The following is a 22722-nucleotide window of genomic DNA, read 5'->3' as shown; positions in this document are numbered from 1 at the left end:
GGGGCGTGGCGTGGGCAGGCGCAGTCGTTGCGCGGCCCCGGAAGTAAAGGCCGCCGCTTCCTGTTTCCGGGTCAGCAGCGCGGGTCGCTTTGGAGCCGAGTGCCGGCGGCCCGAACCGGACTCGTCCGAGGCCTGTGCCACCGCGAGCGGAGCCCGCCCTCGGGGTAGGCGCGGTCCCTTTCCGCGCCCCTCCCCCTCGCGCTGGTGTTCTGTCCTCGCGCTGCCCCCTGCAAGGGCCCCTCGTCCCCCCGCGGCCCCTGCGCGTAACGGGGCGTCACGAGCGCCCCGCCCCCCCCCGCTGTCACCGCCTCACGCCCGTTTAACGCCGGCTGTGCCCTGCCCCCCTAGAGTGTCCGCCTCACGCCGGCCCTGCCCCCCCCCCGCCCGTCTCCGCCTCACGCCGGCCCTGCCCCCCCCCCCCCCCCGCTGTCAGCGCCTCACGCCCGTTTAACGCCGGCTGTGGCCCCCCCGCCCCCGTCACCGCTTCACGCCGGCCGTGCCCACCCCGCTTGTTGCCACCTCTCTCTGGACCCCCACCCTGTGAGCAGCTGCTCGCTCTGACTCTCCCGGCCTGTTGCTCTCTCTCCTAGGCCAAAATGTCGATGTCCCATCTCTACGGCAAAGATGACGATGACGATGACGATGTGGAGATGGAGAAATTTGAAATCACGGACTGGGACCTGCAGAACGAGTTCAACCCCAACCGGCAGCGCCACTGGCAGACCAAGGAGGAGGCCACCTATGGCGTGTGGGCTGAGCATGACTCCGACGACGAGAGGCCCAGCTTTGGAGGCAAACGGTACGGGCAGTTCCCGGTGCCCTGCAAACTCTGGCAGTACTGTGAACAGACAGAATCTTCTCTTTGTTGTTAGCGTAGCTGATAAGCTCCAATAACCGTCCAAATGAGATACTGATTCCTTTGTACCAATAGATTTCTCACTTTTAATTCAGTTCTTTTCTCTGTCAGTCTGCAAAGAGCTACTAGAGTTCTTCCTTTATAAGTTCTATAGGGTATTTGATTTTGTAAGTTTTTCTATGAATGTAACTCAATCACTTGATGCATAGAGCCTGATTCAGAGGGCAAAACTCTCCAGGAAACTGTGCTACTGTGGCCAGTTTGAGATTGTAATGGCTTTGGAGGGTATCTGTGTGAAGAGGGGAGAGGTTAATACTTAGTTCAGTGTGTTATCAAATGGACTGAATTCTTCATATATAGTTTGGTTCCAAGATTTGTTTCCTTATTGCCCACTTAGTAAGAGGTTTGTGAGGGAGATCACCGGTGTGCTAGGTTACAACTCAATAGAGAGAGCCTTGTGCACGCAAAACCAACATTTTCCATAACTGAAATATCAGAAGTTTGAATTTAACAGCATTTAATGCTATTTCTTAACACTGAGTTTATTTTAAAATCAGGAAAAACTGCATCAAGGTGTTTCTGAGAGTGTGCACTTCAAGTTCTGATTCAATGGAACAGTATTACTGTTCATGACTGTGAAATCCCTTTTTTGTGCAGCTCTCGGGACTACTCGGCCCCGGTTAATTTCATCAGTGCGGGCCTAAGGAAAGCTGCAGCTGAGGAAGTGATAGAAGAAGATTCAGATGAGGATGAAAAGCCCGTTAAGCAGGAAGAATTCCCTAAAGAGTTTGTACCAAAGAAGTTAAAAACAGTGAGTTATTCATAAGAGTACCAGACCTCTTTAAGTTATTTACAGAGTGCCAGCCACGGTGTGGTCTAGGTACTGGCTCAGTAATACAGCAGCTGAGAAGGGAGAACAGTGGCTGAGTAAGATCACAGAGCCACTTGTGATACTGGTTTGCAGTGGAAGGAGAAGTTTCCCTTAGGTTTTACTTGTGTAGTTTGATGGATTGCATATGTTCTTGGGAGCTTCACTCCTCCCCAGGCCTCTTAAGCCCCTTCCCTTCATTGATACTCATTTTGAGATGAATGAGGTTGAAGTACATGAATGTCCAGATTTTGCTTCCACCCATCAATTAAATATTTTTGCAATTCTTTCTTTTCACAGTACTAAATGTGACTAGCATAAGCAAATTATCAATTAAATGGATTAAAAATAAAAATCCATTTTTCAACTGTTCAGATGCAAAATATCAGGAACCAATTTATTTCCACCCATGATAGAGCCTTATAGATCAGCCCATAATGGGAACAGGGCTACAAACCCTCAACTCTAGCAGTGAGCCTAGGGGCTTTCTCTCACAGATAGTTAGAAGAGCAGCACAGAGTGCAGGCTGGTGAGGTTTCATCTTGAGACAGATGGCCAGGAGCTTGGTGATTATATCACTTTATCTGGTATTGGTTTCTTTTCTTTTTTTTTAACAGGGTGGCAATTTCAAACCCAGCCAGAAAGGATTTATAGGAGGGACCAAATCTTTCATGGACTTTGGCAGCTGGGAGAGACACACCAAGGGAATAGGGCAGAAGCTTCTTCAGAAAATGGGTTATGTCCCTGGTAGAGGGCTTGGAAAGAACGCTCAAGGTACTGTGTGTGTTCCCCAAGAGTATGGGTCTGAGATGAGGATTCTGTAAGGAAATTGCAAACTTGGGTCTTGTTTGCCCACCTCTCCTTCAGACAAGTTGGATCTTCAAGATCAAATCCAGTTGTATTAGTTTTAAATAATTGCAGCAGTAATTAGATAAAATTGACGTATGGTGGGAGACTGCACAATCTCTGATTATTTAGCATGAGAAGAAGACAATAGGAGGGAGATTAAATTAAAAGGCAGTCAACTTGGAACCAATCAAAGGAAATGCTATTTTGTGCAGTGTTTAGAATTCGTTAGCATCGGTGGTCAGAGGAACATGCTACAGCAGGTTTTTAAAAGTGCCTGAAAATGTTAGGGCCACTAATAACAATGTGTAACTGTGCAAAATACTGGCACTACGGAAGACAGAATGCCAGGCTGGATGATCTGTGCCAGTTCGATAACTCTTTTTCCTATGGTAACCTAGTTACAGCTTTTCCTGTTCCAATGGTTAGATTCCCCTTCCTAGCTGACATTCACTGACTCTTCTGTAACTCCCCAGGTATCATCAATCCGATTGAGGCCAAGCAGAGGAAAGGCAAAGGGGCCTTGGGAGCATATGGCTCCGAACGAACCAGTCAGTCCTTGCAGGACTTCCCTGTTGTTGACTCCGAGGAAGAAGCTGAAGAGGTATGACTCTTAGTCTGTCTGTTCCACAGGGGTAAGGGCTTACTGTGTGTTGCAGACCCCTATCGCAATGTTATGTGAAATCAGGCTGTAGTACCAGGGCATTCTCCCATGTTGGGGAAGCCATTCAGCTCAGCTGCGTGCAGGAAGCTGAAGTTACATATTCCATCCCTCTTGTCGTATTTTTTTTCTCCCTATCCCTTGAAAGAGAGACCTACGCTAATGGCTTTGCCCTTGCTGCTGGAATCTCACTTGCTAATGCGCCAGGACTGTAAAGTCTGTTTGTTTGGCTGGGCTAATGGGAACATTTGAAGGTGTTTTTTCCCGGAAATCCAGATCCAGAAATGTACTGGTTAGGACCATCTGTAATATGTTTGACTCAGCCACAGAATTTCAACCAGTAACCTGCCATTCAGCTTTAATCTTTGCCCATTGTTTTTCTGTACTGCATTCTCTAAGGGACCTGAGCTGAAATATTCTTGTGTAAAGAATCCTGTGACAGACGTGCATGGCTGGCCAGCAACCTGCACCTCTGGTCTGACTTTGGCGTTTTATTTAGGAATTTCAGAAAGAGCTCAGTCAGTGGAGGAAGGATCCTAATGGAGGCAAGAAAAAACCCAAATATGCCTACAAGACAGTAGAAGAATTGAAGGCCAAGGGCAGGATTGGCAAGCAGCTCACAGCTCCTCAAAAAGAACTATCCCAAGTTAAGGTAAGACCAGTATCCAAAGCAATGATATGTTTAGGTCTCTGGGAAATCAGCATCTGCCTAAAGTGCATCATCCTTATTATCATCCACACAAGGCAGAACAAAGATACTCAGCAGAAAATCTACAGACCAGGTGGCAATGTCTTGCTGTCCCTCTTAGCACAAGTGCTGTTTCTGCTGGTACTTAAGAATCATTGGCAAACATAACAGAGGTGAGTCAGAAGCTTTGGTTCTGGACAAGCTAATGAGAACCAAAGTCTCAACCCTCTGAGGTATAGTGACTGGACTGGTCCTTGGTGTAGCCAGTGAACTTCTGCTTGTCTGAAATCACAGTTCTTGAGGTAATAAAGTTGCTTAAGACTTTCCTCCAGATGCAGAGGGTTGAGAATTTGGTTCTCATTAGCCTGTATTTACAGTCTTGTGAAATGGTAGAGGGGAAAACATCATCCTTTCTCTCCAGATACAGGAAGATAGAAAAGGCCTTTTCTCGGCTCTTATTTCTGCCTCCAGCTCCTAATTTCCTGCAACTCCAAATTCTTAGCGAAGCTATAACTGCATGGAGTTCAGTTGCTTTTGAGAGGGACCCAAACTGCTGCATCCCCAGTTTTAGTTTTCTTGCTCAAATAACTTGGTTATGTTAATAAGAACCGGAAGCTGCTGAATTATCAGGATAGCTTCCATTCTCAATCCTGGGTAATGGGTTTCCTTCTAATATTAATATGAACTATGGCTGTTTAGACCTATTTGTTTTTGTTTCTTGGAAGGTTATAGACATGACTGGCCGGGAACAAAGGGTTTATTACAGTTATAGTCAAATCAGCCATAAGCACAACATCCCAGATGACAATCCTCAGCAGCCGCTGGGCAAAGACTCCAAGCCCCAAGCATTTGCCTTGCCAGAACTGGAGCACAACCTGCAACTTCTCATCGACATCACAGAGCAGGAGATCATCCAGAACGACCGGCAGCTGCAGTACGAGAGGGACATGGTTGTCAACCTGACCCATGAGATACAGAAGATGTCTGAAGTCCTCTCGCATGAGGAGACAGCAATTAGCAACCTCAGTAAGGTCCTGGAATTGGTGGAGGAATGCGAGCGGCGAATGCAGCCCAACTGTGACAATCCACTTACCTTGGATGAATGTGCAAAGATTTTTGAGACCCTCCAAGATAAGTATTATGAGGAATACAGAATGTCCGATCGAGTGGACCTGGCAGTAGCTATCGTCTTTCCTCTCATGAAAGATTACTTCAAGAACTGGGATCCCCTCAAGGTGAGTGCTGGGTTTGGCTTCAGTATTTTATCAGTTAGGACTGAAAAGATTTTTGTAGTTTGCTTTGATTGAAAAGTTGACTAAATGACCATAGGAAATTTTTGTTCATGGTAAATGTATGCATACAAAATGTGGGGGTACTCTTAACCTGCTAATAAAAGGAAGGCTGCTGACAGTACTCGCTAAAGCTGAAGGCCAAGATTTTCTAAAGTGACTGGAGATTGTGGGAGTCCCAATGTTTGGGTACCTGCCTGGAGACCTGTTATCAAGGCGCCTGATTCTGGTGGTGCTCAGAAGAAACAGTAAATGGCAAGACAAGTCTTTCTTTTCACTGCATGGGAAGTCTGCCTAACTTGGCAATTAAAGGGTGTGCTGTTCAGAAGGTCATGCCATTTAGCACGTGATAGATAAAATGTATAGTATCGTATCTGTAGTATGTAGCTTTAGCTTTTAAAAATCTTATTTCTCCTTGCCTTGGTATCTTTCGTTTATATTAAATCCACTGCAGGTTTATACCCTGGTGGGAGACTGTCTGCCACATCTGCCAGCTTGCTGTTTGTCTGGCAGAGGGGAGGCAGGGAAAAGGTCTCTCTCCCTCAGCACATTACCGCCCCATTGCTTTACATGCTCATGGGCAATCCATGAAAGAAGTAAATGCTGCCCTGGCTCATTTTTCTTTTCAGGATTGTATGTATGGCACAGAAATTATAGCCAAGTGGAAAAGGCTTTTAGAAAATGATCAGTTGTTATCGCACAGTGGACAGGACCTAGCAACGGATGCTTTTCACAGGTAACCAATAAACCAATGGTACTTGTATGCAACACCCTCAAATGATAGTCTCTTGGGGATGGAGAAGAGTGGGTGGAAATGCACTTTCCAGATGATGCCCTTTAATGAGCTGAAGTGTCTGTTAAAATCCAGCTGTGAAATGTAAACAAAGTAGCCTTTTTAATTCCTTGAAGTCCTCTATAAAAGACAAACCAGGCTGTAGCTTAATCTTGACTTTGATTTTTCCAGGCTCATGTGGGAAATGTGGATGCCGTATGTAAGAAATATAATAACACAGTGGCAGCCGAGAAACTGTGGCCCAATGGTAGATTTCTTGGACAGCTGGGTACATGTTATTCCTGTTTGGATATTGGATAATATTCTGGATCAGCTCATCTTCCCCAAGCTACAGAAGGAGGTAAGATGAGAGATCAGTTTACACTGAAGCCACGCTCTGAACCAATGTTCAAACCACAGTGAATTGCCAATATTTGATAACCTTTTCATTTTGGAGCCTCAGGACAGCATTAGCAACGATGGGATGCTTTCACTCTAATTTTGTGTGCATTTGGCAGAGAGAGGCTCAGCTGCTTAGGAGTCACTGGATAGATTTATTTCTATTGCAGTAACTTTTTATTTGTTTCAAGGTTGAAAACTGGAACCCTCTGACAGACACTGTCCCAATCCACTCTTGGATTCACCCCTGGCTTCCACTGATGCAGTCTCGATTAGAGCCATTATATTCTCCAATCCGAAACAAGTTGGCAAATGCACTGCAGAAATGGCACCCCAGTGACTCCTCAGCCAAACTGATCCTTCAGCCCTGGAAAGAAGTGTTTACACCAGGATCTTGGGAGGCTTTCATGGTCAAAAACATTGTGCCTAAACTAGGTGAGGCAAGCCAAAGAACAGAGTCTCACAGCCCTCCTGATGCCATCCAAACTGGTTTAAAGTCTCTCTAGCCTAAAGTAAAACTCAGTGTACTGTTTTAAGTTGTATGCTTCTAGCAGAGAGTAACACCCAGTAGAGATTTTGCATACTTGACTTTTTGGAGCCAAGGATGGCTTCTGTAGCTATTCAGATTAACCAGACAATTTAAAGAGTTTGAAACCTGTTAAGCAGCATCTTAAAGGCCTCTTTGACCACTTAAATTGCTAGCTGAATAGGTTGACGTACTTCCTGCAGTTTACAGCAGCCAATCTGCCAGCAGAGCAGTTCCAGTTCTGACTTCTCTCTCCTCTCCCCAGGGATGTGTCTCAATGAGCTCGTCATTAACCCTCACCAGCAGCATATGGATGCATTTTACTGGGTGATCGACTGGGAGGGGATGGTCTCTGTGTCCAGCCTTGTTGGACTTCTGGAGAAACACTTCTTCCCCAAATGGCTGCAGGTGTGTAGTTAAGAGACTAACCAGTGAACTGTTTGCTTTAAAGAACAAGCCAATGATAAGGTGGTGGTGAATGACTGTGAGGGACTTGGCTCTCTGGCTATTGCCCAGTGAAATATTTTATTTGTTAAACTCAGAATTCCAACTCCTGCCCAGTGTATATTGCATGGCAGAAATGGCTTGAACGTTAAATGCAGACATTTCTTAGTGATGGCTCCGTGTACATCAGATGGAGACTGTGCTTCCTTAGCAGACACAGATTTACAGTCCCTTCTTGTTAGTATAAGCAAATTGAGAACCAAACTAGTTGATACCAGGGAGGCTTTGATCCATGTTTGTGCCACCCAGTTGAGGTGTGGTTTTTGATTTCTTTGCAGGTACTCTGCTCCTGGCTAAGTAATAGCCCCAATTACGAAGAGATCACCAAGTGGTACCTTGGTTGGAAGTCTATGTTCTCAGACCAGGTGTTAGCACATCCATCGATCAAGGACAAATTTAATGAAGCTCTTGATATCATGAACCGGGCTGTCTCTTCCAATGTCGGTAAGACATTGGAGACTTGTTGCGAAGTCTTCACCGTTTCTATCCTATGTAGTGCTTCCCAATACAGCAATACTTGAGTCTTGTGTGTGTGTGTCTATTCAGTCAGAACTCCTGCTAACCGGAATTTCCATAGATCCTGCCACCACTCATGCAAAAATGCTTTTGCTTGCTGTTTCAGAAGTGTGTGGCGCTGGACTGCAGTTCTGATATCTGCAGTACAGCTTGTTAGCAGCTGACAGGATTGTGGGGAGAGAACCAAACATATAAAAGGCGCAAAACTTGAGAGAGGAATAAACTGTCCCCTAAACCTACTTTCCTGTTGTGTGTGTCCTGCCCCAGCAGTGAATCGACTTCTTACCCTGCTTCTTTTAAAGTTTTATTGTACAGTTCTGTGGGCCCATGGCACAGTACAGAAGGTAGGCCACAGAGTCATTTTGATGGCTGCGTTCTATTCCTTTAGTAAAATGATGAACCAGATACACAGCCACAGGTGTACATTGCACCACCCTGGGAATTCAACTACTCTGAGAAACTCCTAGCATAGTACTCAGAACTGCCACCAAGTGACATAAAGCCTCTCCCTTTGGGTGTGGAGTTGCTGATTGATGTTGAGCTCTTTAAGGCTACTGAACTGCCTGGCTTCTCAGCAGTCACTCTAACCTGCTACTAGACAGGTGGTCTGATTGCAGGGCTTGGGTTTGGATGTAGCATGGCATGTTTGCCCAGATTCCCTCCGTTTCTAATGGCATTGCAGTGGAGCAGCTTCCTCCAAGTGTCCGTGTCCAACCTGTTCTATACACTCTAGTGAGGTTCAGTGACAAAGGATTGTTTTAAATCCTGCCATTTGTCATAGTTCAATAGAATTGAATCAGAGAAATTTTCACCTGAATATCCTGCTATCTCTTTAGCATCAAATACTGTAACAAATGTACAATAGCATTTAAGACGCCACACTGGAGTGGGTGTATGCTGCATCCCTGAAATTCAGCATTTAGGTTCATCATTGTATCATGTTCAAAAATGGATTGGAACCTTGCCTTCACCTATTTCACTCTTTCCCAAACAGGTGGCTACATGCAACCAGGTGCTCGGGAAAACATTGCCTATCTCACTCACACAGAGCGGAGGAAAGACTTCCAGTATGAAGCTATGCAGGAGCGGCGAGAGGCTGAGAACATGGCCCAACGGGGCATAGGCATGGCTGCTAGCTCTGTGCCAATGAATTTTAAGGACCTCATTCAAACAAAAGCAGAAGAACACAATATCGTCTTCATGCCTGTGATCGGGAAGCGGCATGAAGGAAAACAATTGTACACATTTGGACGAATTGTAATTTACATTGACAGGGGCGTTGTGTTTGTACAAGGAGAAAAGACATGGGTGCCAACCTCTCTTCAGAGTCTCATTGATATGGCTAAATAAGGATCCTGCTCTGTGCCAGGAGCATTGTACATAGTAAGTATTGTCAAGATTCCCCATGCTAACAGATGTTTAGTGTGACTCTTACAATAAAGAGGTGACTTGACTTTGTAGATCTGATGGATTTTCAGCTCTTCTGTAGGATTTTTTTTAACAGTCCTGTTCCGTCACAGCACATGTTGGTTAAGTTAGCGTTTAAAAGGTGCTGTTGAGTGAAAGATACAAGCAGTTGTCACCCTTTTAAACTAGACTAGCAATCTCATCAACTATGCAAAAAATGTATTAAGAGTTTCCCATGAGGCAACAACTGCACTGATAAAACCCTCAAGAAAAATGTTTCTGCAATTTGCTTGGCTGATGAGATCATGTTTCCTGAATTCCAATTCCATGTGTGGGTAACCCAGCCTTTCTTTCTGGTTTTAGCTTCACCCTTGCACTGGGAATTACACACGTCTGGAATCCTACAGGGAAAGACTTATGATTGGTAATGTCAAACACAGGCCTCAGAGTGGGTGGGTGATGATGCTTCAGGACATCTGCCTGGAAGAACTTGCTCAGTATCTCTATACATGTATGTATCTCTATACATATTAGTGATGAGTTGTTTAAGGCCTGACTAGAGGTACTCAAGATCTGGATCATCATGCAAGAATGCAGTCAATAGCTGACTTTCCATGGCAGTGAACAGGGAGAGCCCCCCTGTAGTCCAGGGCTTCTTGATGCAGTATTTTTAACAGTGGTTGAGAACCCCTTAACCTATCAAATCCTTGAGAGAGCGAGCATCTCATTCTCTCTGTTCCGTAGTGGGTCAGACACAACTGAGAATAACTTGCTGATACAAAATACAGATCTAAACTTCTACCTCACTGAAGGCCAGGCTTGTTCTGGGGAGGTTACAGAAAGCAGGCCCAGTCTTCTAGGAACTGGTCAGTTGAACACAGACTGTCACTTTTTAAAGCACAAGACACAGGTATTCAGCAAAATGAAAAAAAACTAGTATGACTTTATTTAGTGAATAATTAAGAGTGTAAGCTAAGGTACAGTTTTCACCTTTTAAAAAAAACCTGTCACATTAAGCTCTGTTTGCAGACACTGCTGCTGCCTTCAAGATTTCTGGCTAAATATGTTAGCCAGCCCACACTTTATATTGATAGTTGTGGTAAGTGAGCTTAACATCTCCTTACTATAAGTGAATGCAGCCCTGTAAAAACAGGCACAAACTCCAGGGAGTAATTAAAGGATCCATTTCAGTCTGGTCCTAGCATGAAACAACTTCATTTGTCCTATTTCCTGATAATCTCCAGGTCATCGCATTCGTGGTACATTGGCTCTTCCTGAAACTGCCAGGCTTCTGTTGGGAGCTCCTTGAGTTTTTGTAAAGGAAACCAGTGGATGGAGGTGTCGTTAAATATATCCATATACTGAGGATGAATTGGAAATGCAGCTTCCTCTGTCCCTTTTAAAACCTAGACATAGTTGAACAGCATAATTATGCAAGATACAATAGAACATAATCAATCTTGGTAAAATATGTGGAAACTAGAACAGTTGAAACTGTGGGAAGCCAAGCTAAAACCTTGCATTCAATGTGTCATCCAGCACTTAAACAGCTGAGCTAGGCTCCTGCCAGACCCCTTTAGCTCTAGCACAGTGGTTTTTTTATCTTTTTTCCATTTACAGACCCCTAGACATTTTTGATGTGAGGTGTGAACCCCTTTGGAAACCTTAGACAGTCTGTGGACCACCACAGGTTGAAAACCACTGTTCTGGCATGCGAGAACCAACAAAAGGGACTATTACAAAAATCACATTTGCTTATGTAATTGTTCTCATTAATTTATCATCAATAGCTAGAGACTGATGTGACTATCCACTACAATACATTCACGTTTCTTAAAATAGTAATCTGTACCTTTGCTATGTACAAATAATCTCGCTCTAATATTCTTGCCACCAACCTAGAAACAAAGACAAACATTAGTACTGGAACCAATTGACTTTACTGTTGATGTGTGTTTTGGAAGCATGTTGTATTAAGAGACAAAATGAAGTTGGTTAACACACAAGGCTGAAGTTGTACAGAACATACAAAATGTCTATTCCAAGGAAAGCACAGACGCAGCCCTTAGCATCAGGCTTAGATTTAGAAAGATGGAGTCTACCTCACTACTTATTTCTATGCACATGTAAAAACTAGAAAAAGCAACTGGGCTTGTACAAGGGGCAATTTCAACCACATTTAAATATTGGTTTTTAATGAACACAAGTTATTCTGAGGTCTGCTCAGACATTACAGGAGTATGGAGAGAGAAAAAGGACAGCGTCACAGAGAAAGTCAGCAATACAGCAGAGGTTGGGTGTTTAGAAGTGACATGTCACAAGTTTACAAGAGCATGGTCTTGCTCTCCAGCAGGTGATCTTAGCCCATAACCTTTCCACTGTGAGGAGTAACAAAGGAGTGGTCTAGACATCTAGCAACTCCAATTGGGAAGGTTGAGGTAATGTAATAGTAGGATAAACAATTTCTTTATCTGCCTTTGAGATGCTGCTTGGATCTTGCAAAACTGTCCGTTCTGAGGTACAGTGTAGACACTCTGACTTCAATGGAGGAGCCTGTTCATGCACACACTGAAGCCTAGTTCTGTTCCAGTTGAATCAATGGCCATATCCCCTGAGCCAGAGGAGCAAGGTTTAGCTCTCTGTGGCTAAAACTGGTTTATAACAACACTTCTGGTTCTGGTTTCAATCACAGATACAATATTAATCTTTCCCAGCTGTGCCTGTCCACAAGCAGAAAAGTGAAATGTATAAGCATTCAGATCTTCACCTAGCCCAGACTCAAGAACAGGAAGCTAGAAGCCTCCCAAATTGTCACTGCTCTACAGAAAAGAGCCTCTCACCTCAGCATTGCTGTAATCCGCAAAGCAATGTGCATGGAAATTTAATTGACACAATCTCATCTAAAAGGCCACAGACTTGGCAGCAAGTCAAAGCTTTGTGGATAGAGTGAACCTTAAAACTTTAAAGTGCAGAAGACATTTGTGCTGATGATTTTAAGTTCTGCATGAAAAGACAGCTCCTCCAGCATTCGTGAAGGTATCACAGAAGCAGGTAAGCATAAAAGATTACTGCTGTAGTGAGAGTTAGTGAATGAAATTCTGCCTTAGATGTGAGGACATTAATCATTTTTGGGTACCTACCTTTCCTCAATCCCTTTAAAACTGTTCCCAATAATGATCATTTTGGATAGCGCATCTACAGACCAGTTACTCCAGAGCAGATTGTTATACAAAGCTTTTCCACAGTGGATCATATAAAAGATGGTGAATTCATGAATGTGGTGTTTTCCCTCCTGCAGATAAACAGCATTCCTTAAGATTACTCACAATCAGCTTCCCTGGTTCTGTAAGCCCTAGGGCCCACGCCGTGGCACTCCAAAGGCCATTTAAAAGTGCCCAACATTGTTTAAGCCCAGCACATTTCTTGGCTGGCTTAACATTCCAACCCATCTCCCAGGGCAAAGTTGGTGCCATGGGAAACATGCCCGTTTCACCGAAGTGCTACAGCAGACTGCTGCATAACTAAAACGTGACACTTACTCCCTCTATCAGAGCCATAAAAGGGCTACACGAGAAACTCTGCGTTGACCAGACTAGAATTAAGTGAAAGGCAAAAACCCTGCAATACGTCCACATCAAAGGCACATGTAGGTTTGACTGTTTTGATTTCTCTGGAGTGCTCCTTTTTCTGTTCATGGGGTAAACATGTTACTTACATTTTAAAGATCTCAGCCTTAATCCACCTTACCTCATTCTCCCGGACAACTGTTACACCAAGCTCATTGAGAACTTCAATTTCCAATTCGGAAAATAAAGGATCAAAAATGTAGCACTGACTTTGGGGAACCTGCAAGAAAGAAAAAGTGTTAGAAGTTACAGAGACAAGTACCCAGCTATTTAAACATACGGTATAGTTCTTACCTGTAACTTCTCCAGTAACAGAAGCAAGAATGCTAGCTGGTATCGAGAAATGACACAAGAGGAAAAGTTTCCAATGCCATAACATACACACCGCAAGTGGCCCCTTTTGCAAGCTGGCTCTCCTGAATGCGAACTGGCTTCCATAACTGACTGATGGGATGGTTCAAGTTGCAGGTTTTCAAATGAACACAGGACTTCTGACATAGAGCCTGGTGTTTTTTCCCCTTGCTCTACGCATTTGCTGAGGGATTCTTGGATGGCTCCTAGAGAAAGTGAAGGTCAGGCAGGCATCAGAAATGCAGATGTCGGAGATGTGCTTATATGGTCTTCCTGTTCTAGTGTACATCTTTCCTGTTCTAGTGTACATCTTTCAATCTCACATTTGCCGCAGAGGCAGCATACTCTGTTCCTGAAGGAAGCCCCACTCACTGCACTGCTGGGACCAGCCCAGTTCTCCCTGGTAGAAAGGATACTGATGTGATTCGCTGTTCGGGAAGTAGGGCACAAAACAGATGGATGGGCAGCAAGTGGGGAAAACCTCTATAATTTCCCAACCCAAAACAGTTTGAATCAGTGGGTATGTTAGCACAGCTCTGAACATCCCTGTAAGAGCAGATGCAGAATAGAGCCACAAGCAATAACTTTAGAACAGAATATTTTGCAAATGGTGTTTAATCCCATTGGGGGGGCATTTATCATGCTTTTAGTCCCTTTGCTCATCTCCAGCTCGTTAAAATCATGTCTATGGTGAACCTTACGCTTGGGATAAAGGCGGTATCTCTTTGGCTTCTCAGTTGCGTCCATCTTTTATTATTACGGGGCAGCCAAAAGCATGGTAGGCACTTCACGCCAATGAGGCAAGTTACAGACCCTGGCCCGCAGAGCTTGTGGGCTAAATTCAGAAGTGACCCCACAGATGACAGAGTCAGACAGGAAGGGCAGGGGCAAGTCAAAGCAGCAGTAAGTAGGGCCCGGGCTCAGTCACTCCGACTGGTCCTGCTTCCGCCCCGTGTCACCACCAGGCCAATCGCACCCGAGCCATCTCCCATGCTCCCGGGGCCACCCCACCAGAGCAGCCAGCGGCGGGCTTGGGGCCGGAGGGAGCCCTGGCCTGCTCTCCCCGTTCAGCCAGCCGTTCCCGCGGCAGCGTGTTCTCCCCAGCCAGCGAACCCCGCACCAGGCAGCGCGAGAGCCGGGCCAGCCAGCGGCTTCGACTTACTCTGACTGCGGGCCCAGAACGGGGAGCTCAGCAGCTCTTCGCTGGGGACGGGAAACGCAGCGGTCACCTCGCGGCGGGGGCAGGGGGCGGCCATGCGGGGCAGGGGGGCCAGGCCTGGGCCGCCGGGGTGAAGGGAGATTCAGGCTGAGCTGGCGGGGACCCCCCTGTGTGCCTGGGGGGCCGCTGTACGGGGAGTGTGCGGAGGAGGGGGGTCCCCGCCAGGGGAGTCTGGGGTGGGGTCGGTCCCGGGGCAGAGGAAGGGCTGCATGGCCCAGGGGCGGGGCCGGAGCCCGGGATGGGGGGGGCCGGAGCCCGGGATGCGGGGGGGGGGGGGTCGGCCCGGGGGCGGGGCAGGAGCCCGGGATGCGGGGGGGGGGGGTCGGCCCGGGGGCGGGGCCGGAGCCCGGGATGCGGGGGGGGGGTCGGCCCGGGGGCGGGGCCGGAGCCCGGGATGCGGGGGGGGGGGGGGTCGGCCCGGGGGCGGGGCCGGAGCCCGGGATGCGGGGGGGGGGGGGGTCGGCCCGGGGGCGGGGCCGGAGCCCGGGATGCGGGGGGGGGGGGTCGGCCCGGGGGCGGGGCCGGAGCCCGGGATGGGGGGGGGGGTCGGCCCGGGGGCGGGGCCGGAGCCCGGGATGGGGGGGGGGGTCGGCCCGGGGGCGGGGCCGGAGCCCGGGATGGGGGGGGGGCAGGACACGCCACCCCACGGCGGGGGGAGGGTTCCGGGGCCGCTGATGACCCGGGTTCGGCCCCGCACTCACCGGGCCTCCCGGAGCCGGCGCTGCACCGCCCCGCTGTGCCCGGCCTCGCCCCCCGGCCACGCCCGCTGCCCGCGGGCCCGGCCTCGCCTTAGGCGGCCCGCGCAGCGCCAGGGCCCGGCCTGCTCCATGCCTGCCGGCCCGAGGGGGCGGGGCACAGCTGTCCCTGCCCGCGACCCGTAGGGGCGGGGCGGTCACGTGCCGGCATCATGTGATCGGCGGGCCCAGCCCCGGAAGTGGCTTCGCTCAGGTAGGTGCTGGGCGCTGCGGGGCTCGCGGGCGGGTCCGGGGGGTGGGGCCCGGCCCGGACCCCCCCGCGGGGCGGGAGAGCGGGACGCGGCGCGGAGACTGGAGCAGCAGCGGGGCTAATGCGGCTCGGGCCGGGGCCGGGTCAGCGCCCCCCCACCCCCCCTCTCGTTCCCTTGGGAACCAGGCGGCCTCGAGACTCGCTTTGACCGCGCGCCCCGGCTCTGCGGCGGCCGGGGGCTGGGCCCGGGCCCGCGCCGCGCTCGGCCGGGGGGCCTCGCGGAAGCGCCCGGGGCGTTAGCCCTGTTCCGACCGGGTCCCCGTTTGGTGAACGCCGGCTTGCGGGGCGGGTGGCTGGTCGTCGGGGCGCCTGCGGGGCAGGGTTTGGCCCGCAGCACTTCTCTTGCGCGCCCCAGGCAGAGGCGAGGCCCGTGGCTGAGAGGCGGTACTGGCGGGCAGCCGCTAACCAACGGGAGTTAGGACGAACCGTCTCCTGTGAGCAGGCTTTGCTGTTCCGGGGGGGTTGTGCCTGTCCTGGAGAATCGGATCCCGGCTACTGTTGTACACAAGGTAGCAAGCTAGATGGGCCATGACTGATCTGCTCTGCTCTGTCAAATCAATCCCTATGTTCCTGTTGTTAAGATGGAAAATCAAATTTGGTTCAATTAAGTGACCAGTGCAGCCCGTAGATGAGCTGATCCATCGTTTTCCTAGCTCTTTGCGTTTCTGTTAGGAGCTTTTCTGTCTGATTGTCAGCAACATGCATGATTAAGCCCGGAAATAACCAGATGATATTCCAAGCATATTAAATGTAACTTTGCTGTTTAAATGGAAGGCTTGTTTCTGTCCCATGTCTCACTCATGCACAAGTTAGTTCTGTTGTTGAATGCTTGTCAGCTGCTCTCTGTAAGATCACGGGTCAGTCGAGCAAAGGCATCCAAGCATTAATCCATTCATTCTTTACTCTAGGATTAGAAGAGCAACAATCAACACTGGAGACCACAGAAAACCATTCAGCTTTGTATCACAAAAGCAAGGACTTAGTCAAGGAACTGTATCTTCAGCAGAAGATCCCTAAATGGGCACTCCTTTGAGAGTAATTTTTGTGTAGTGATGACTTTTTGAACAGATAGCCACTTAAATACTAAATAATAAACTTGAAAGAGTCTTGAGATCTGCTTACTGTAGCTCTTTGTTTCTGATGACCATATTCATGCTTTCTGTAGCTTTCTGATTCATTGCAGGCACTAAGATGGTTTTCCTCATGTTTGGAAAATTTTCATAAGGTAGCTTTGTTGGTTCAGTCTCAGAATTGATTAACACAAGTTTTGCAGAGACTTTAATATTGCCTAGGCTCTGCAAAGTTTCCATGTAGCTGTTGTGGGATAAACCTCCAAAATGAAGGCACTTTGGTGGATTTACTCTTCATGAAAATAAGCCACGAGGATCACTACTGACATCAGTATTTGAACAAAATCTCCAGTATATTCATCACCTAAAGCCAAAACCCACTGAAGTCTCCACAGTCTGCGTTTGTGGAACAATACATTTACTGCTGGAAAAAAATGAGCTGTTTGCATCACTTGCTTTGGAGGAGAAACCGCTCCTGAGGATGAGAAGACATGATTAAGATAATCTGATGTAAATGGCCAGCCCCATTTTATCAGAACCTAACTCAGCTTCTTGGTGAGTAGCACTCATTGTGCAGGTTCTAGAGCTGCAAGGGAATGTTGCATGACTGACACGGAGGACAGAATGGGCCTCTCAGCAACATGCCAACAGATGTGCATGCACATCATCTTAGCACGTTTGAGCCCTGTATAGTGCCCCCGTGGCATCGGAACTGGAGAGAGACTCCCTAAGGTGTTGGTACAAGAATCCCCCAGTCTCTGGCGAGTTGCTGCAGGGTTGCAAGCTATGAATTGTGGGCTCTAAGGTGCTTGTCCCAGTAATATGTGAATGCCACATAAACGTTGATTAATTTTATCCTCACAGGGACATAATTGTCCCCATTGTACAGGTGGGAAACTGAGGCAGAGAGATTAAATAACTGGCCTCAGGCGTCATAGGGCATCTGTGATAGAGGCAAGGATAGAATTGAGATTTGATTCCTAAGGCAGTGCCCTACCAACTTTGCTATCTCACTGGTGGGGCATTCCAGAAATGCTCAGGAATGCTCTGAGAGCCCAAGTTTGGTGGAGAATAACTTGTGTCCTTTAGCTTCACCTTTTGAATTGTGCAGTCCTCTTGTTCCAGACTTCATGTGGTTTAGTTAGCACTCTTTGTAGCACTCCTGCTTGCGGTCTATTATGAACAAAGTTTATGACTGGAACATGCAGCCTACAATGAAAACAGTAGCTAAAAGTTGTCTAGTAAATCAGTAAGGACCCAAAACTATTAAGACCATCACTGGTCAGGAGGAACCTCCCATTTTACATGCTTTTTTGCACATGTGGAGTAGGTTCAACATGAACCAAGAGCCCATGAAGCTATTGGAAACCAGTCCAAGCTGCGTGTAGTTGAGAATTTTTCCCAAATACATAGTGATAAATGCACTGTGCTATCAGACTTGGAAAATAGGCATGGATTTGTGATCCTTCTCCTCTAGGCTTAGCCATGGGTTTACTTTCATCTATTTTAAACCCAGAAAGTTGGGAGAGTTTAATAGCCCAGATCCTTGGAGTCTTCCTTCTCCACCCTGATTCCATCTCCAAAATCAGTGGGTGAGGCTGCATGCAGGAATGATGTACGTCTGCCATTCCTGGTTCTTTAAACACTTGTGTATTGCACCATAAATAGCAGAGCTCTGCTTGAGAGAATTGGGGGGTGGGAAGAAATATCATTTTGACTTGGCTGGGAACAGCCAACACTTTCCATTGTGTCAATACTTTGGTTTTGCAGGTGGAACTACTTTTTCCTTTATGACGGTTCAAAGGTAAAGGAAGAAGGGGATCCCACAAGAGATGGCATTTGCTACTTTTATCCCTCTCAGGTAATGCCTGCTTTCCCCCTCAATTGTCTGTCAGTGTAGAGCTGCACACAATTTTATATATAAAGTGCATGCAAAGCCAACCTTCTGTTCTTAGAATGGTGGGGCTTGCAAATAGCAGGATTTGGTTAAATTTGTTACTTTGATGTTTATAAAAGTGTCTTTATTTTTCTTTGTATTTTTAAGGCACCTAATTAGAGCCATGTATGGTTCAGCTCTGCCAACATATCTGTCTTGATCCACAGCACTCCTTGTTTTCCAGCCTTAGGCCCCCATGGGTGCACCTTCAGTGCAGTAACAGACCAGGACATGGCCGCAGCTGGCCTCGGTCAGCTGACTCGGGCTCATGGGGCTGAGGCGGGAGCCTGGGGTCCGAAACCCAGGGACCGGAGGGGGGGTGGGGGGGGGGTCTCCGAGCCCAGGCTTCAGCCCGAGTGTCTACATGGCTGTTTTTAGCCCCGCAGTCCGAGCCAGCTCACTCAGGATCTAAGACTCAGAGCCACTGGATTTTATCGCAGTATAGATGTACCCTATATGGCTCTGTGCAGCCCACCTTATGCTGTTCTTTAGCACTCTGCTATTTTGGTTATGGGCCGCTCCATAATGCCACATTCTGTGGTGGTGATATGGACAAATATCCCCTAGGGATAAGACGGCTAATTCTTCTTGTTCTCTTGGTAGGGTTACTTGTGCTTAAATAAGACTTCAGTCTCAGTGACTGGGATGAAAAGTCAGCGCATTGTGCATGGCATTATCAAGCCTTTGTTCCATATAGTGTAGTAAACACTGTCGGTTACTTTATCATCACCAGTTCCATCCTGCTGCCATGTAAATGTGGTGCCTTTCCAGCTTGCCAGGAATGCTGCAAAATTCACTCTTCCCTCCTCCTCCTCTCACAGACTCTCCTTGACCAGCAGGAACTGCTCTGTGGACAGATTGCTGGAGTGGTGCGTTGCATAACGGAGATCTCCAGTGCTCCCCCAAGTCTCATTCGGCTGAGAAAGCTCAAGTTTGCAGTAAGGGTGGATGGCGAGTATCTCTGGGTGAGTTGCAACAAACAGGAGGCACATGAGGAGCTCGAATAGTAAGAGAAAGTATCTACTATTGTATCAAACTAAATACTTGTATTGTTTGATAGGTCCAGCAATGGCTATTAGCCAGGATGGGCAGGGATGGTGTCTCTAGCCTCTTTGCCAGAAGCTGGGAATGGACAACAGGGAAGGGATCACTTGATGATAACCTGTTCTGTTCATTCCCTCTGGGGCACCTAGCAGTGGCCACTGTCGGAAGACAGGATATTGGGCTAGATGGACCTTTGGTCTGGCCCAGTATGGCCACTCTTATGTTCTTAGGGCAGGGGTGGGCAAACTTTTTGGGTCGAGGGCCACATCTGGGTGGGGAAATTGTATGCAGGGCCAGGACAGGGGGTTGGGTTGCGGGAGGGGGTACAGTGTGCAAGAGCGGGCTTGGGGCAAGGGATTGGGGCAGAGGAGGGGTGTGGGGTGTATGAGGGGGCTCAGGGAAGGGGGTTGGGGTGCAGGAGGGGTGCAGACTGCGGGAGGGAGCTCAGGGCAGCTTGTTAGGGTGCAGGAGGGGTGTGAGGTGCAGACAGGGGGCTTAAGGCAGGGAGTTGGGAGGCGGGCTGCAGGAGGGGTTCAGGCTCCGGCCTGGCGCCGCTTACCTAAAGTGGCTCCGGGGTGGCAGCGGTGCGCACGGGGGCCAGGGCAGGCTCCCTGCATGCCTTCCCTAGCCCCACATGGCACCACTCTGGGAAGTGGCCAGCACCATGTCTCTGCACGGTCCCTGGGGGGACGTGGGGGCAGGGGCAGGCACAGGGCTCCGTGCAATGCCCTTGCCACACCTCCAGGTACCTCCCCCGAAGTTCCCATTGGCCACAGTTCCCCATTCTCAGCCAGTGGGAGCTGAGGGGGGCGGTGCCTTGAGGCAAGGGCAATGCACAGAGCCCTCTTCTTCTCCCCCCCCCCCGCTGTCGTGCGCCCCTCCCCCCCCCCCCCCCCGGCCTCCAGGGACGTGGTGTTGGCCACTTCTGAGAGCGGTGCAGGGCCTGCGGCACCATGGGGGGCAGTCCCGTGGGCCGGATCCAAAGCCCTGACGGGCCAGATCCGGCCATGGGCCGTAGTTTCCTCACCCCTATCTTAGGGTGCTAGTGGCAATGACCTGGCAGCATTCAGCTGAGACCTGCAACTATAGGATTCAACAGCTAGAGAGGATTTGTGAACTAGCTGAAAACAGAGCTCTGTGGAATGTAGCTTATAACAAAGCGCTGGGATGCTCTGCGCTTTGCCAATGCAAAGCTCATTGGCAGTGATGGTGGACTTCTCGTTTTAGGGGCATATCTGGTTTCTCTGATGTGATGTGTTCACGTGCTCTGAGAACTGGCTTGTTCTCAGCTCGTTCAGTGGGCAGTCCCACTCAGGTGGGGTAAAGCCCCGCTGCAGGAAGCTCTCCCGAACAGGCAGAACCCCCCCCCCAACCCCCCCCAACAGTCTAGTTACTTTCATGGATTCTCAAAAGTTTGGTGCACTGCCTTGTTCCCTGGTGAAGGAAGTGGAAACCTTCTTCTCGAGTTCATTAACTAGCGAACTGAGCCTTGAAGTATTCCGTTTGGGGAAGATGTTCTCGGCCATTTTAAACATTAAACTAGAGGTCAGGCCCCTGAGATTGTGAGGGAATGGGTAGTATGTGTCTTCAGCTCTGGCTTTCTACCTCTGCTGACAGGGACCCCCCTTGCTTTCCCCAGACATATGGCTACTTATGGGGCTTCCCAAACTGAGTTTTGGGGAGTGCAGCAGCTGTTCACATCTCCCATCACCTGGCTGCTTCAGGAACCTTTTTTTCTGTAACCTTGTGTGTTGAAGGTGCTGGGCTGTACCATTGAACTCCCTGATGGCAGCTGTGGACAATTTCTGGATCTACTGATCGGACTCTTCAGATTTTACAATGGACCAGTGTGTCATGCTTACATGGTAATTGCTGATTAACAGTGTTGGGTGTCTCTCCCTGATCAGGATGAGGGCATGGACCTCTCTGGGAATGGCTGAGGCCTGCCCAGTTATGTGGAGGCTGGCATATTCCCTCTGGCCCGCCTGCCACCAGTGCAGCTCTGAGATCACAGGAACACGAGCTGGGAAAGTCCTTAGGTCCCATCCCCACAAGGCAAGATCAGTGCCTAGAATCTCTTTCCTATGTTGTTGTCATCAGCGTCCCAAGTGATGAGGCTCCTCCCGCTTCCCTTGGGAGACGACCCCACATATGACCTCATGGGAAGATTCCTTGTGTTCAGCCTGAAGTCTCCTTCTCTTGTTCCCCCATTCTGTCTCCACCCCAGTGTACATCATTCCTATTGCTCCTTAGAACTCAGGCCTCTCAAATAACAGGTAGGTGGTTTCCATTCCCCTTAGCCTAGCTACGCAGATCTAACTCTTTGTTCCTCTAGTCTTGCTTCGCTTCTGCATATCTTTCTGGCTCTTAGATGCCTTCAGATTTGGGAATGGCGTTCCCAGACCTGAATGCAGTATTCCAGAGGCATGTAGAGAGAGTCTGGCAACTTCCTGCCCCAGGACAAACTGCTGCTGCATGCCAAAGTGCAACCGAAAGTCACGTGCGCTCCTCTTCCTGCCATCCATGTTGCACGCTGGACTGCGAGGGTGAGCTGGATGATGTCCGAGCTCTCTCTTCCCTCTGTCTGTCTGTCTAGTGAGGCTCTCAGCATCCCATCCCAGGTTGGAGGGGTCTTTCTCCACCTGGTCTCTGTTTTCAGTAATGTAGAGCACAGTGCAGACAACTGAGATTGAGGGCTAAGCTGCAGGGTTTCTATGGAATCTGGCCTGTGCTGTCTGCCCTCTCTTGTCCAGCAACATTAAACCCTCTGCAGGCTGGGCTTTTACTGTTGGGCAGACTGGATTCTGTTCCTGATCTTCATTTAGTGTTTTGGCTGAAGCTTCATTGAAGAGTTGTGCTTAGAAACACGCTTCCCTGAACTAGTCACACCTAACCAGCTTGGGCACTCTGGATCCTGTGTCCACTCCAGCCATGCGTTGTCTAACCATGGGGATTCTTTCTACTTCAGGTGTTTTCTCGGGAGGAGCTGAGCACACGGTGGGACAGGTACATTGAACATATTCAGAAAAACACCAGTGACCTGCACAAGATCTTCAATTCCCTTTGGAACTTGGACAAAACCAAGGTAACTCTCCTGATCTCTGCAGGCTTCAGCACTCAGTTAGTTTGTTATACTGAG

The 22722-nt window shown here is 48.6% G+C and overlaps 3 protein-coding genes across 7 annotated transcripts in view; 2 read left to right on the top strand and 1 right to left on the bottom strand.

The window, feature by feature from the left end:
• Positions 1 to 31: 31 nt before the first annotated feature.
• On the top strand, positions 32 to 10685 carry TFIP11 (tuftelin interacting protein 11). 2 transcript variants are annotated; one of them, XM_048822041.2, is made up of 14 exons: positions 32 to 164; positions 591 to 799; positions 1514 to 1667; positions 2342 to 2498; positions 3047 to 3174; positions 3731 to 3883; positions 4645 to 5154; positions 5838 to 5944; positions 6173 to 6341; positions 6571 to 6814; positions 7171 to 7313; positions 7688 to 7853; positions 8920 to 9308; positions 9696 to 10685. In XM_048822041.2, the coding sequence occupies exons 2-13, from the start codon at positions 597 to 599 to the stop codon at positions 9273 to 9275; spliced, it is 2490 nt and encodes an 829-aa protein (XP_048677998.2). In that variant the 5' UTR covers positions 32 to 164; positions 591 to 596; the 3' UTR covers positions 9276 to 9308; positions 9696 to 10685. The 2 variants fall into 2 exon arrangements, with proteins under 2 accessions (XP_048677998.2, XP_048677997.2); XM_048822040.2 differs by lacking the exon at positions 9696 to 10685 and having other exon boundaries at positions 8920 to 9385.
• On the bottom strand, positions 10256 to 15387 carry SRRD (SRR1 domain containing). The gene is made up of 7 exons (XM_048822050.2): positions 15230 to 15387; positions 14472 to 14512; positions 13253 to 13515; positions 13080 to 13178; positions 12473 to 12624; positions 11185 to 11230; positions 10256 to 10738 (listed from the first exon to the last, which is right to left on the bottom strand). The coding sequence occupies exons 1-7, from the start codon at positions 15355 to 15357 to the stop codon at positions 10556 to 10558; spliced, it is 912 nt and encodes a 303-aa protein (XP_048678007.2). The 5' UTR covers positions 15358 to 15387; the 3' UTR covers positions 10256 to 10555.
• HPS4 (HPS4 biogenesis of lysosomal organelles complex 3 subunit 2) overlaps positions 15382 to 22722 on the top strand; it is a 21805-nt gene continuing 14464 nt past the window's right edge. The window contains exons 1-6 of one of the 4 annotated variants that reach the window (XM_048822044.2): positions 15382 to 15476; positions 16442 to 17158; positions 18374 to 18464; positions 19361 to 19504; positions 21341 to 21448; positions 22552 to 22668. In XM_048822044.2, coding sequence (XP_048678001.2) covers positions 17118 to 17158; positions 18374 to 18464; positions 19361 to 19504; positions 21341 to 21448; positions 22552 to 22668 — 501 coding nt within the window. In that variant the 5' untranslated portion in view covers positions 15382 to 15476; positions 16442 to 17117. Of the gene's footprint in view, positions 15477 to 15502; positions 16043 to 16441; positions 17159 to 18373; positions 18465 to 19360; positions 19505 to 21340; positions 21449 to 22551; positions 22669 to 22722 lie in introns of those variants that run through there. The other 3 variants (XM_048822045.2, XM_048822047.2, XM_048822042.2) reach the window with 3 other exon arrangements.

Source organism: Caretta caretta, chromosome 15 (genome assembly GCF_965140235.1).
Source record: "Caretta caretta isolate rCarCar2 chromosome 15, rCarCar1.hap1, whole genome shotgun sequence".
NCBI classification, from domain to species: Eukaryota; Metazoa; Chordata; order Testudines; family Cheloniidae; genus Caretta; species Caretta caretta.
Note: the sequence above shows the minus strand (reverse complement) of the source record. Positions and strands in the feature narration are given on the sequence as shown.